We start from the raw sequence: 12,429 nt of genomic DNA on the forward strand, positions 1-12,429 counted from the left end.
TCTAAAAATCAAATCAAGGTAATGCAATTTTTTTTGTTGAATTTTTTAAAGAATATGAACAAAAAATAAAAAAACAATGAAATATTGATCTAAAAGATGGAATTTTAGATTTTGAGGAGGGAGTCCCGCAAGAAGTCCCTTCTAAAGGATTCTTGTTCCTTATTTTTTTTTTCTTGACAAGTTTCGAAGGAAACTGACATAGTTACCAAAAAACTGTAATTTGTTTTTCAATTATAAATATGCACTTTCAAGACCTGAAACACAAGAAACACATTGGAACATTGAGCTAGAATAGTTAGTGTGGTTTTTAAACTATTTATCATTGTCACAAAACAAGCAAAGTCTTTGTGCTGATAAAGTTCAGATTATATAATCTGGACCTACTTTTCCCTTAATGTTTCGCACAAGAGAGGTGTACAGAAGATGTTCGGATTTTAAAACCCGAGAAAACAAGCATTTCAAATTTTATAATCCGGCCGCATCCTATACATGCTTCGAAGTAGAGCGTATAGGAAAAAATCTCATTTCAGATTATAAAAGTTGAGGACATTTTTAAATTATGAGCAAGGTAGGAATTTTTTTTTCAATACTCAAATTGGAATGACAAAAGCCACATATGCTTTACATGATTTTTTTGTCTTAACTTTATGATTTTCAGAAAGAAAGAAAAAAGGTTAATCTATTAATAAAAGACATCCTTTTTATCAAAAGTTATTTGGTTCGAACTCCCTTATTATCTTTTTTTTTTTTTTTTTTGACAAGTCCCTTATTATCTTTAAAATGAGGTAAATGTAAACACTTTTGTAAATGATTTTTAAATTTTAAGATCTTCTTTATTTTAGATTGAGGGGTAGCATCCCCTCACCTTAAATTTTTTCAAATCAAAACACTTTTTTTGCTTCAAAGGTAGGTAAAAAAATTGTTCAACAAGAATATAATCTCCAATGTGAAACTAGTGATTTACTACTTCCAAACATATTTTTTTCTAAATGTATATTTTGGAGCTTCAAGTTTTTCTTATTTCTTTCAACAACATCAGAATTTTTATTTTCTCAATTAAGGTGAAATTTATCTTATAAATCGTTAAAAAAATTCAGTGGTCAAGATATGAGAATGTTACTAAAAAAAAGATATGAGAATGTTAACATAATACTAAAGTGTGATAGATCATTTGCAAAAGAGTTAAATAAATATTCCCTAAATAAAATAGAGTTAAACAAGCATATTTTCAATTGGCCCTCTGCAAACCCATACAAAGTTATGTCCAAACATAGCTAAGTCATACTTTACATGAGCCCCATGTAAATAGGCTGTGGAATTAGACCTGTCAAGTTAGCTATTTAGTTATAGAGTTTTTCTCCTCACACCCTAGTTACACCCAAATTTACTTAAAATTTTACAATAATACCAAAATTGTCGTTCTATATAAATTTTCTTAAAACATTGATTTCATTCATTGTTACTCTAGAATTTCACCCTCTTTCACCCACAAACAATCATGGATGTTCAATCAATCTCTATAAAAGACTAAAGAGTGAATCAAAATATTTTTCATCCTTACTCTATTGCATATAGGTAAGTAAATTTCTTCTATTTGTACAATGATGCTAGAGTTTCTATTTTTTCTTGTTGTTGAACGTTGATATGTTCTGAACTCTACAACATTGATATATTCAACCCTTAAAAATCTCACACTTAAAAAACTCTCCACTTTAATTAAAGAGTTCAAACACAATATGCTAGTATCCCGTAAGAATGCCATGGCTATCAGAAAAATCTACACCAAAACACCCTTAGTGGTCATTCAATAAAAAATAGAAGAGGATTCTATTTAGAATGAACAAACAATTTTAATGCCCTACATCATGTTTGTGCCTAGTGACTTGTCAAAACGATACGGTATACCATAGTATAAGTGAAGTTCAAGTCCCACATAGAAATCCTTTCAAAAAAAAAAAAAAAGTCCCACATCGAAACATTAACAAACCATGAGGAGTGAATAGGTTTGTTTGGTCTTTGAATTTGTACCCATCGATCAACTTGATCCTCAAATTTTATAAAATAGCCAATTTGTCCCTCAATTTGCTTCACGTCTATCAAATAGGTCCCTCCATCAAGTTGAGACGTTAGACATGCTAACAGGCACTGTTAAACGATGACGCGTTCGTTCACATCACCTCTCACGTATGCAAGGATCAATTTAATAGAGAAACTTATCAGGGACCAGTTTGATAGTGAAATTTAACATCACCAAAAATCGAAAAATAAATCATCAAAAAATTCACAACTTCATAAAAAACCAAAAATTATCGAAAAATTCATCTTCCTCCTCTCCCTCCTTCGATCAGTCTAAGCATAAACTCCAACATCAAATTTTGAAATCATATTCTCTCTTCATCGTATTTTTCCTTCCCAAATCCAAAAATCCTCAAATTAATTTCAAAAAGACTATTTTTGGGAGGATTCTCAACTTAAATTTCATTAATCAATCAACAAAACTCTTTCTACACCCTCTTCCTCTTTCATTCAAATCTTAATTTTAAAAATTCGAATCATGAAAATAAACATCTACGACAACCCTCTTAACCACCACAGTAAGACTCCATTTATGAGATTGAGACCCAATAGCATCAAATGATTAGATACAAAATGAAATAAAATAAAACAACTTATTAAAGGTAAAGAAAAAAATCTAATTAGTCAGAATTTAATCACTAGCCGAAAAACGCTAGGACGGTGTGTGTTTCGTTGTCGTTGTCCAGTGACAATTATCACGTTTGGGCGATAAAGATGTGTTGTACTACTCGTACGACGAAGAACAGGTTTAGGTAGTTGATGGTTTGATTAAAATTCGGAAGGAAAGAGATCTCAATTTTGCTCTGTGGGAAAGTTGCAATAATCTGGTGCATTCGTGGATTGTTAATTCAAAAACGCCTTTGGTTTCGGAAAGCATTGTTTTCATTGAGAACACATTTGACTTGTGTAACAATCTTAGGATCTCTATATGCGAGGATTAGAGGATAGGATAATTCAATTCTGGATTGGATAAGACTGAATGATGATTATCAAAATGTGGCTTCACAAGAAAGATGCAATAGTAGAGTGTATGCATATTGGTAAGGTTGGACACACAACAGAAACTTGCTACAAGAAACATGCATATCCTGTTGGATTAATTATTTAATTAATCAATTATGGAGTTACAATACTCATATATATAAGTCTGTGGTTAGTGGTTCTGCCAATGAGTTTTCAATATTACAGAAGTCATATATCCACATAGGTACACGAATAGTAATTACTTATAGGGATAGCCTATTAAGAGAGTGTAATTACATATAGTCAAAATCAATAAATGTTCTACGACATTCAATTAATCCAAGTTTTATAAAAAAACGTGACTATGAAAATCCATAAAAGCAAAATAGGAAATTCAATAATCCCCAAATTGGATTAACATAGACACTTAGTTTAAAGAAAAAAATGTGGATTAATGTGGCCACTAGAATGTCAATTAACAAAAGAACATTTATGATTATCTCAAATTATAAGTACCACAAAAACACAATATCATACTCGATAGGAGTATTGATATTATACATTGTACTTACTATTTATGACCTCATAAAATGTGGAATGTTGGTAAAACAGAAGCACAATGTATATTTGCATGCCAAGAAATTATTGTGCATATTCCAACAAAATTGACTTAAGCATCCAATTATGATGCTCATTGAGATCGATAGAATTTTAACCTATATCTCAATATAATAGAATAAGACTAAAGTTTAAAGTCTCTTAAGCTATGCCATATTTTATAGTGTGCACAAGAGTATATGGCGATAACGACAATAATATTGTGTACACATTTCTCTTGATCTCACATATATATATAAACAAGAGTGAGATTTCTCATTTGAGCTCATAATATATAATATTGTGTACACACTCCCACCACTGATCCCACATATATATAAACAAGAGTAAGTGGAATTCTCATTAGTGATCACTGATACAAAATATTATAATAATGTAATATTCAACAGTGGGATACTCAATTACTAGTGCAAGATTATCAACATAAGTGGTTATATAATTTCAGCCAATAGAGTTTCATGAACTCAACCACATATTTTGCACATGAGCATAGCAGAATTATTAACACAAGTGGTAACTCAAAGATAATATGAAACCCCATAAATACATATTTTATCAATGGCAGATATTATCAAGAATTGGGTTTCGTAGTTAACCACATATTCTGCATTTAGAATTAAGGAGAATGTAAATTTTCATTTAAGAAATTTATAACATAAAAACTCCTTTTTCACAATTAAAATTCCAAAGAATTTTATAAATATAGTAACCTCTATACGACAAAATATGATGATTATATAAAAGGTTTATCATCATATGAGTGAGATAAGTCTCTATTATTATAAAATAGGATATGAGACTCTATTCACAATTTTAATAACTCACTCAAAATTCAAATGTTATAATTATACTTACACAAATTTGAGAAACAATTAGGTTACAAGCAGCGGAAATACACAAGACTTATATTTTATTATTATTGAGGATATAAGAGAAAATAGTCATAAGCTTCCATAAGTATTAAAGAATAGCAATAACATAACTAATATCCTCAATATAAGTCTCTACAAAAAATTTCATATCTAAAATATGAAAAACAAATAAATATATTTGTTTATGAGATATAGTTAGTTGACATGTAGAATTTTTCTCACTTGTTGAAGAATGATAGTTAAACTATCTTACCCACAAAAGAATGATTATGTTAAGTAATGTCATACCGATAGGGTATGTCCATCACGTTACACAATACATAGCAATGATTCTCCCACTTGATAGAGAATAGACAATGATAGTTGAATTAAAAAGTTTGAAAGATATTTTAAATAAAATATTCAACTATTTCTCTATCACAAAATGATATGTTAAGTAACGTCACACCGATAGGGTATGTCCGTCACTCACATAACAAAGGGATAGTAGCAATCCAAAATATTTATATATATAAAAAAAAATCACATATAGTTATAAATTTAATTCAAAATATAATAATATTGGATTGCAAAATTTATACAATTTTCTACATGTCTTTTAACAAAAATAACTTACTTATATTATTCTCATTCAAGGATCTTAAGGATAATAAGTAAGAACTATATCATCACAATGTACCATTCTTATGTCTTACAAAATTTAAACATTGATAAAGTATTCTAATTATAATTGACATAAGTATAAACATTTTAGGTACATTGAATAATAACAATTATATTAATAACAACACACCGATAGGGTATGACTGTTACCAATATAATGCTAATCTATTTAACAAAATTCGCATAATTGTACCCACGATAGGTGAGATTACAATTATACAAATAAATAATTTTTATGCTTAAGAGAATATGATATAATAATATCATGCATAAACAATTGTACTTAATTTACTCAACTTCGGTCATATTCAAACGATAGAAAAATGTGCTTAACAAAATTTTAAATTAGCACATCATAAATATGACTTTAGAATTTCTTTTATATGAAGTAGTATAATAACAAAAATTGTCATTTGGAATAGAAGTGTGTCAAATAGTTTTCTAATTTATCCAGAATAGAACTCTTAGAATAAAATTTTCAATACTCCCACTATAAATTAGAAAGAACATAAATACAAAATGGAGTATTATAGTAAGAAAATAGTATATAACAACAGAGTTCTGTTTAGAATATTCTGGAAAAGGATTTCACTTCTATATAGGATATCATAATTGCTCAACAAAAGAGAAGAAAGACTAAGTTTCTTCATATATGCAATAATAAGCAATAAGTCACAAGAGGATAAAATAATTAAATCACAACATACCTCGGAGAGTGTGACATTCATCCTTATACTTAGAGTCAATGACTGTTGATGACTTAACGAGAATATCTTATAATATAGTCATCTCAAAATATTCATCAATGGAGAATAAGCAATTGTAAATAAACATATGTGAGACTCTAATTATAAATCAATATGATTTCTATAAGACTTCAGATATAAGGATGATACATATTTTCAAAATTGCCTCAATTCTTAACAAGTTGTTATGATAATAGTTAACAGATAAACAACAAATAGGCTTACAAATTTTAATTCATCATTAGAATTTTAGCATAAAAAAATGCAACCACGCCTCATTCATGGTTCAACATAATTGTGATCCAAATATTTAATTGCGACAAGACACATAATTAGATAGTTAATGGTGTTTGTCACAAAATTTAGAGTAATAAATTAAGGGTCTAGATTAGAGAGTATAGCAGAAAACATAATGTATATTAAAGAGAAATATGTCAATTTTAGATTCAATTAATATAAATGACATATATAATATACAACTTACTATACTCCTTTTGAAAACAAAATATTATCAAGACCCTTTAAATCAATTTGTGACAAGAATCAGGCACAAGTGTCTAAGTTCAAATATGTCGCCAAAAGAATGATCAATTAGTGAACTTTGGATTTTTATGCTAAGACAATATGAATTAAAGAATATATTAAATTCAATATATTTGGCATTAGAATTAATAAAATTGAACCTTCTAAAAATTCACAATAGTTTAAGCTCAAATATTGAGAATACATGATTTGAAATAAATTATTCTCAATTTAATTGATATCTAATCCTTACAAGATTTGACAAAATTTTGAAATTCATGCATCAAAAATACAATATCAACAATTCTCAAAATATATTAGTTTATACAAGATATTTGAGACAAGAATATAAGACTGAGTCTAAAGATTCTTCACAATACTAACACTTTAAAAGAATAATTTACATAAGTGTTATATTTTAGACTCAAATCTAAAGAATGCATGATTTAAAAGAACATATGATTCTCATATCAATATGAGTATTGTAACTCATATTGTAACTCATATATAACCACAGACTTATATATATGAGTATTGTAACTCATAATGATTTGATTAAGTCTATGTTATTTTGCGTTAGTGGGAGTTTGTTACAGCATTTTTTAAAATGCTTGGGCCATTTAGTGACATATTCTTTTTTAATTCAAACGTGTCACTATAGATTCATCATTTGTTAGAAAAGTGAGTATTTGATCTGTATGATTTGTTTTCCCTATCGGATTCAATTTCTGCAGCATTAAAGCTTACTTCTCTTTTTGAATGATTAGTGCTTTGACCATACATGTAATTTTAAATTTTAAATTCTTTATGACAAGTGAATTTTTATTCTTTCAGTAATTGAGTATTGTCATCCAAGTGGGAGATTGTTGGATTAATTATTTAATTAATCAATTATGGATTGACAATAATCAATTATTATAAGTCGGTGTCATAATATAAATTATGGTCTATTGTGTTAAGCACTAATTATATGATGAATTTGAGTGATTGGGCTTTTGTTACTAAATGGACCGTGATGGGTTGGACCATCTAGATAAGCCCAATGAGAGGTCCCTGCCCTCAGCCGTTTAGCTATTTAAACGTCATCCCATTAGACGGTTAATTATTCTGAATGTCATGGTGAAAACCTAGAGCTAGACGGAATGAGGGTAGTTACCCCTCTCATAGTTGTTAGCGTTGTCTACGGTTATCCTCATCAACCTAATTAAAAGGTACACAATTTCTTGTTCCTTCTTTGTAATTGATGATATGCTATAATTTGTATCTAGTGATCTATGGCTAAACACTAAAACTTTCATCATATCCACCCAATTTTGGTCGTGCAAATGAAGAATTGGCTCTTATGCTAATTTTGCAGGTACAGTTGCAAAAGAACATAAGCTTGGTGGCTTTACTTGAAAAGAGCAATGTGGAATCCAAGTGTGTCGCAAATGTGACAAAAGGAACAAGTTCTCTGCATAAGTAAAATTTGATCCTAAGACAATGAAAGTTATAAAGAGAGAGGATCAAACGGCAAAATATAGTGACTAATTATTAAGTTCTCTTTTTATTAAGCTGATCTCTTATTTTAATGATTCTATTTTTTTTTCTTTTCAATCCTTCGTCTTGCAAATTCGATTTCTAAATGTTAATTAACAAATTAAAGTAATCAAGTGAAGTTTCAAATTAGAGATAAGATTATTCGATTCACTCTCAACGGTTTGAATAGGGTTTTTAGATTCTATAACAGTAGCTTTAGGTTTGATCGAATCTGGCTTTTAAATCAATTGTGACAAGATCAATACTCTTGGTGAGTTTTTGTTGAGCCTTATAATAGAAGGAACACAATTTTGCCATTCTATTTCTTTCATGTGTAATTTCACTCAATCAAATAAAATCTAAAAAAATATAAAAATACCACTATAAAATGTGACATTTATTTGACAGACAACCCAAATAAAATAGAAATAAAGATGAAAGAACACCTGATGACACTAGGTCATACATTACTTTTAGAACTATTTTTATGTAATTTTTTAGCTGAGTTCAGGTGTTTTCAGCATGAGTTTGAGGCTAGAAAAGACAATTTTGATGTTTAAGGAAAGCAGGAAATCGTACTCCGATTTATGTCATCGTAGTCCGATTTATGCTGGAATTGAAAAGCTTTTGCTTCGTAAAAAATCGGGCTACGATGAGACCACATCGGGCTCCGATGAAGGAGCGTCAGACCTGGTTGACCAAGCTTTAATGAGAAATCGGGCTCCGATTTGGCAGATCGGGCTCCGATTTTGACGAACCCAGAATTTTTATTATAAAAGCCAAGTTGTTTTCTGGGAGAGAGGGGTTCGAAATTTTGGAGAAGAAATCACACTTTTGGAGCTGGATCACTGAGCAAACGGTGGAATCCCACCAAAACTCATAGCCGGTCATCATTTACATGTAATGAATTCTCTTTTGTATTTAGTTATTTGTGCTTTAGCCATGAGTAGCTAGATCTATTGTGACTAGGTCTTGAGATGATTCTGTATTAGCTTCACTGATGTAACCTGAAACTCTTGTCGTTTTATGAATATTAATCTAGTTTATTCAATATAACTTGTGCTTAATGTTTTTATGATATTGACACTATATAATCGATCCTAGGGTTTACTTGACTACTGATAATAGCTTGAAACTCGGACATAGTTATATTGTTCAATCTAACGGATGATCTAGGGATGGAAAGTTGTTAGATTGTGATAGTTGAATTAACGGACTCAATAGCCTTTGATGATTGTAGGTTCACCTAAGGAATTAGGGAATTATGATTAGATAAGCGAACTTAGGATCAAGGGATTGACCTAAGTTAATGTGTTAATTTGTCGTTTACTTTGTAATATTCGTAAAAAAATAAGGATCAGGTTGCTAGTAAGTGAAATACAGATGAATCGAATGACCTAGTCATCTTTCTAAATTGATTTTAAACCAAACTTATTTACTTTGTTATTTCAAATTATCATTGAAATCAACCCGACTGCCTAGGGCAACCCCATATTTACACATCTTAACAATAGCATTCTTGTTTAGTCGAAATCAAAACAGTCCCTGTGGATACGAATTATTTTATTACTTCGATATTAATTAGTACACTTGCTAATTATCTATCAACACCCGCCATAGATTTATTGTTAATTAATTACCAAGTGTTTCTTGTTCAACGACAACAAAATTCATATCATACCCAAATGGTCTTAAAAAAAAGTGCATTTAAATTGCTATAAAAGAGTAGACTTGAAGTTCAACAAAGAGTAGAGTAGTAAAACATAAAATGAGTATTATAACTGAATCCATTGTAGCTACGGTAAGCCTCTTTCTTCATGTCTTTCTTCCTGTCATTTCCTCATTCCACCCATGTACCATCAATAACGTTTATATCTTTGAAGTTGAGATTTCTGACCTACAATTCAAAAATGAGTTGTGTTAGATTGGAGAGTGAAATAGCAAAACACAAATAAATCAAAAGCAAGAAGTTGCATAATGCTCAAAAGGGAAGGCAGCCATATCCCCCTACGAACAGGGGAACAAATTAGCTTAAATACAAAAGCAAAAGAAGTTCATTGGATGGAAAGACTATCAAACCTTTACCAATAGGTAGCAAAAAAAAAAATCAAATCAAAACAAAAAACATACTATACAACATATAAGAATTAACAAAAATTCAATCTATTAGTTGGAAAGGATCTTACTTTCAATAACTCAAAACCAAGCTTTCAGCATGATTTGTTATATGGTCCTCCTGCGACTTGTATTTACGGTTGGTAATTCTAGCTCTTTCTACACTATCATGTCTCAAATTATAAAGTAGTAGGTCTTGAAAACAGTTTGCCAATATCAATGTATCACAATTTTTAGAAACGTGCAATGGCATCCACCGAAAATGAATTATTATTTTCCCCAATTTACGATATATAATTTGAAGATTAATCTCAAGTAGTTGAGTCCAAGACTCTTCAACACCATACTCTGTCATCTTCCATATAACAAAATGAGTTACTTTAACAACATTAGAAAAACAAAGACAATCCATCAACACACATAGAGATGGTTGAATCAATGGAACATCATCAAAACCTTGAGGGAGACGTAACTCCTTGTATGTTTCCGTATGCAGATCAAGTGAAATAATCATAAATCGTTCAACACTAATATACTTGCTATTATAACTGCGTCTGTCGTAATTGTGAAGTGTCAACCAATTAATACTACCACTCAAATGCACTCCCTTATTCAGATGTTTATAATTCACCGGAAAACTTTGAATATTTTTCCAAACATTATCGCCTAAACTAAAAACTTTCCCCTCTTGTAAGGCCACCACCTTATAAGTATCTGTTGAATCATCATAACCAAATGTAAACTCAAAAGGGTCGAATGAGACAGTAGAACGATACCCTAATGTATTAGATATTGTCCTTGTGGCAGGGTTCCAAAAACAAAGCCACATAAGTTTACATGTATAAGAATGACCGAGCAAACATAGCAATCCATTGCAGGAACCGACAACCTCGTGACAATTCTTATCCTTCAATTGATAGTAAGGATCATCGGTAAGGGTGATCGACGAATTTTCCAACAAACAACTCAAGGAGATTGGTAAAACACTTCGACCCTCTATATATTGTTTATTGATATACACTATTACGAGCTGGGGTTTTTGTATAGATCGTTGAAGGTGCAATTTGATAAAGAAAGAGTTGGAGATTAGGGTTTTCCATGACTTAGACACACACTTCAGCTGCATTAGAGATTTCACGGGAAGGAAAGAAAGCACTTCTATGATAAGTTCGTAAGGGAGGATTATCGGCGATGATGCCGTCTTAGGCAGAAGCTGCAACTTAGGTGGTGGGAGATTCATGAGAGCGATATCTCTGTAGGGTTGGTTATTATTTTTCCAATTTGTTACGCTGCTGCCTTTTTTTATTGAATTGAAAGCCGGACGCTAAAATTCTGCACAATTTTAGGTTTTATAGTTGCAAAAAGTGGAAAGGATCAATCTTTTTTGGCATGAATTCTTCACGAATTCTTGGACAAGATATTTTTATATGAGATCTTCATATTTTTGGCATGAATCAGCCCCAATTCTCCTTACTTTTGCTCCAAGACTCCATCTTTCAAATATTTTTTCCTAAAATAAAATAACTTGCAATTGAAGTAAAATAGTTCTAAAAAGAAATAAAAACATATTAAATCAAAATAAAATAAACTTAAATATTAGGAAATAAAAACATATTAAATCTAAATAAAATAAACTTAAATATTAATTAAAAGACACTAATTAATGACTCATTATTGACTCATCAGTGTCTAAGTTGCATTTATACTATTCAAATTAACTATTTTTTGTGACAATATCTTAAGTATATTCTTGATAATAAAATTGTGTCCCATAAATGCTATAAACAAAGTCAATAATTATTTTGAATACCATTAAAGTAAATAAAATTGTTTTTTTTAAGAGAAGGTAAATAAAATTGTTATTGCTCAAAGTTAGCTATTTAGTTATAGAGTTTTTCTCCTCACACCCTAGTTACACCCAAATTTACTTAAAATTTTACAATAATACCAAAATTGTCGTTTTATATAAATTTTCTTAAAACATTGATTTCATTCATTGTTACTCTAGAATTTCACCCTCTTTCACCCACAAACAATCATGGATGTTCAATCAATCTCTATAAAAGATTAAAGAGTGAATCAAAATATTTTTCATCCTTACTCTATTGCATATAAGTAAGTAAATTTCATCTTTTTGTACAATGATGCTAGAGTTTCTATTTTTTCTTGTTGTTGAACGTTGATATGTTCTGAACTTTACAACATTGATATATTCAACCCTTAAAAATCTCACACTTAAAAAACTCTCCACTTTAATTGAGTTCAAACACAATATGCTAATATCCCGTAAGAATACCATGGCTATCAGAAAAAAGCTACACCAAAACACCCTTAGT

At 30.0% G+C, this 12,429-nt stretch overlaps 1 protein-coding gene across 1 annotated transcript; it reads right to left on the reverse strand.

The window, feature by feature from the left end:
- Positions 1–10,166: 10,166 nt before the first annotated feature.
- LOC146924119 (F-box/kelch-repeat protein At3g23880-like) lies at positions 10,167–11,333 on the reverse strand. The gene has a single exon (XM_085710929.1). The coding sequence runs from the start codon at positions 11,331–11,333 to the stop codon at positions 10,167–10,169; it is 1,167 nt and encodes a 388-aa protein (XP_085567055.1).
- Positions 11,334–12,429: the final 1,096 nt, after the last annotated feature.

This window comes from Medicago sativa, chromosome 5, assembly GCF_051527215.1.
Source record: "Medicago sativa cultivar Bolivia chromosome 5, Bolivia_mono, whole genome shotgun sequence".
Lineage (NCBI taxonomy): Eukaryota > Viridiplantae > Streptophyta > Magnoliopsida > Fabales > Fabaceae > Medicago > Medicago sativa.

What these genes read in the sequence shown, in the direction of transcription:
- LOC146924119 (XM_085710929.1), bottom strand. Translation starts at nt 11,333, where the DNA reads ATGAATCTCCCACCACCTAAGTTGCAGCTTCTGCCTAAGACGGCATCA.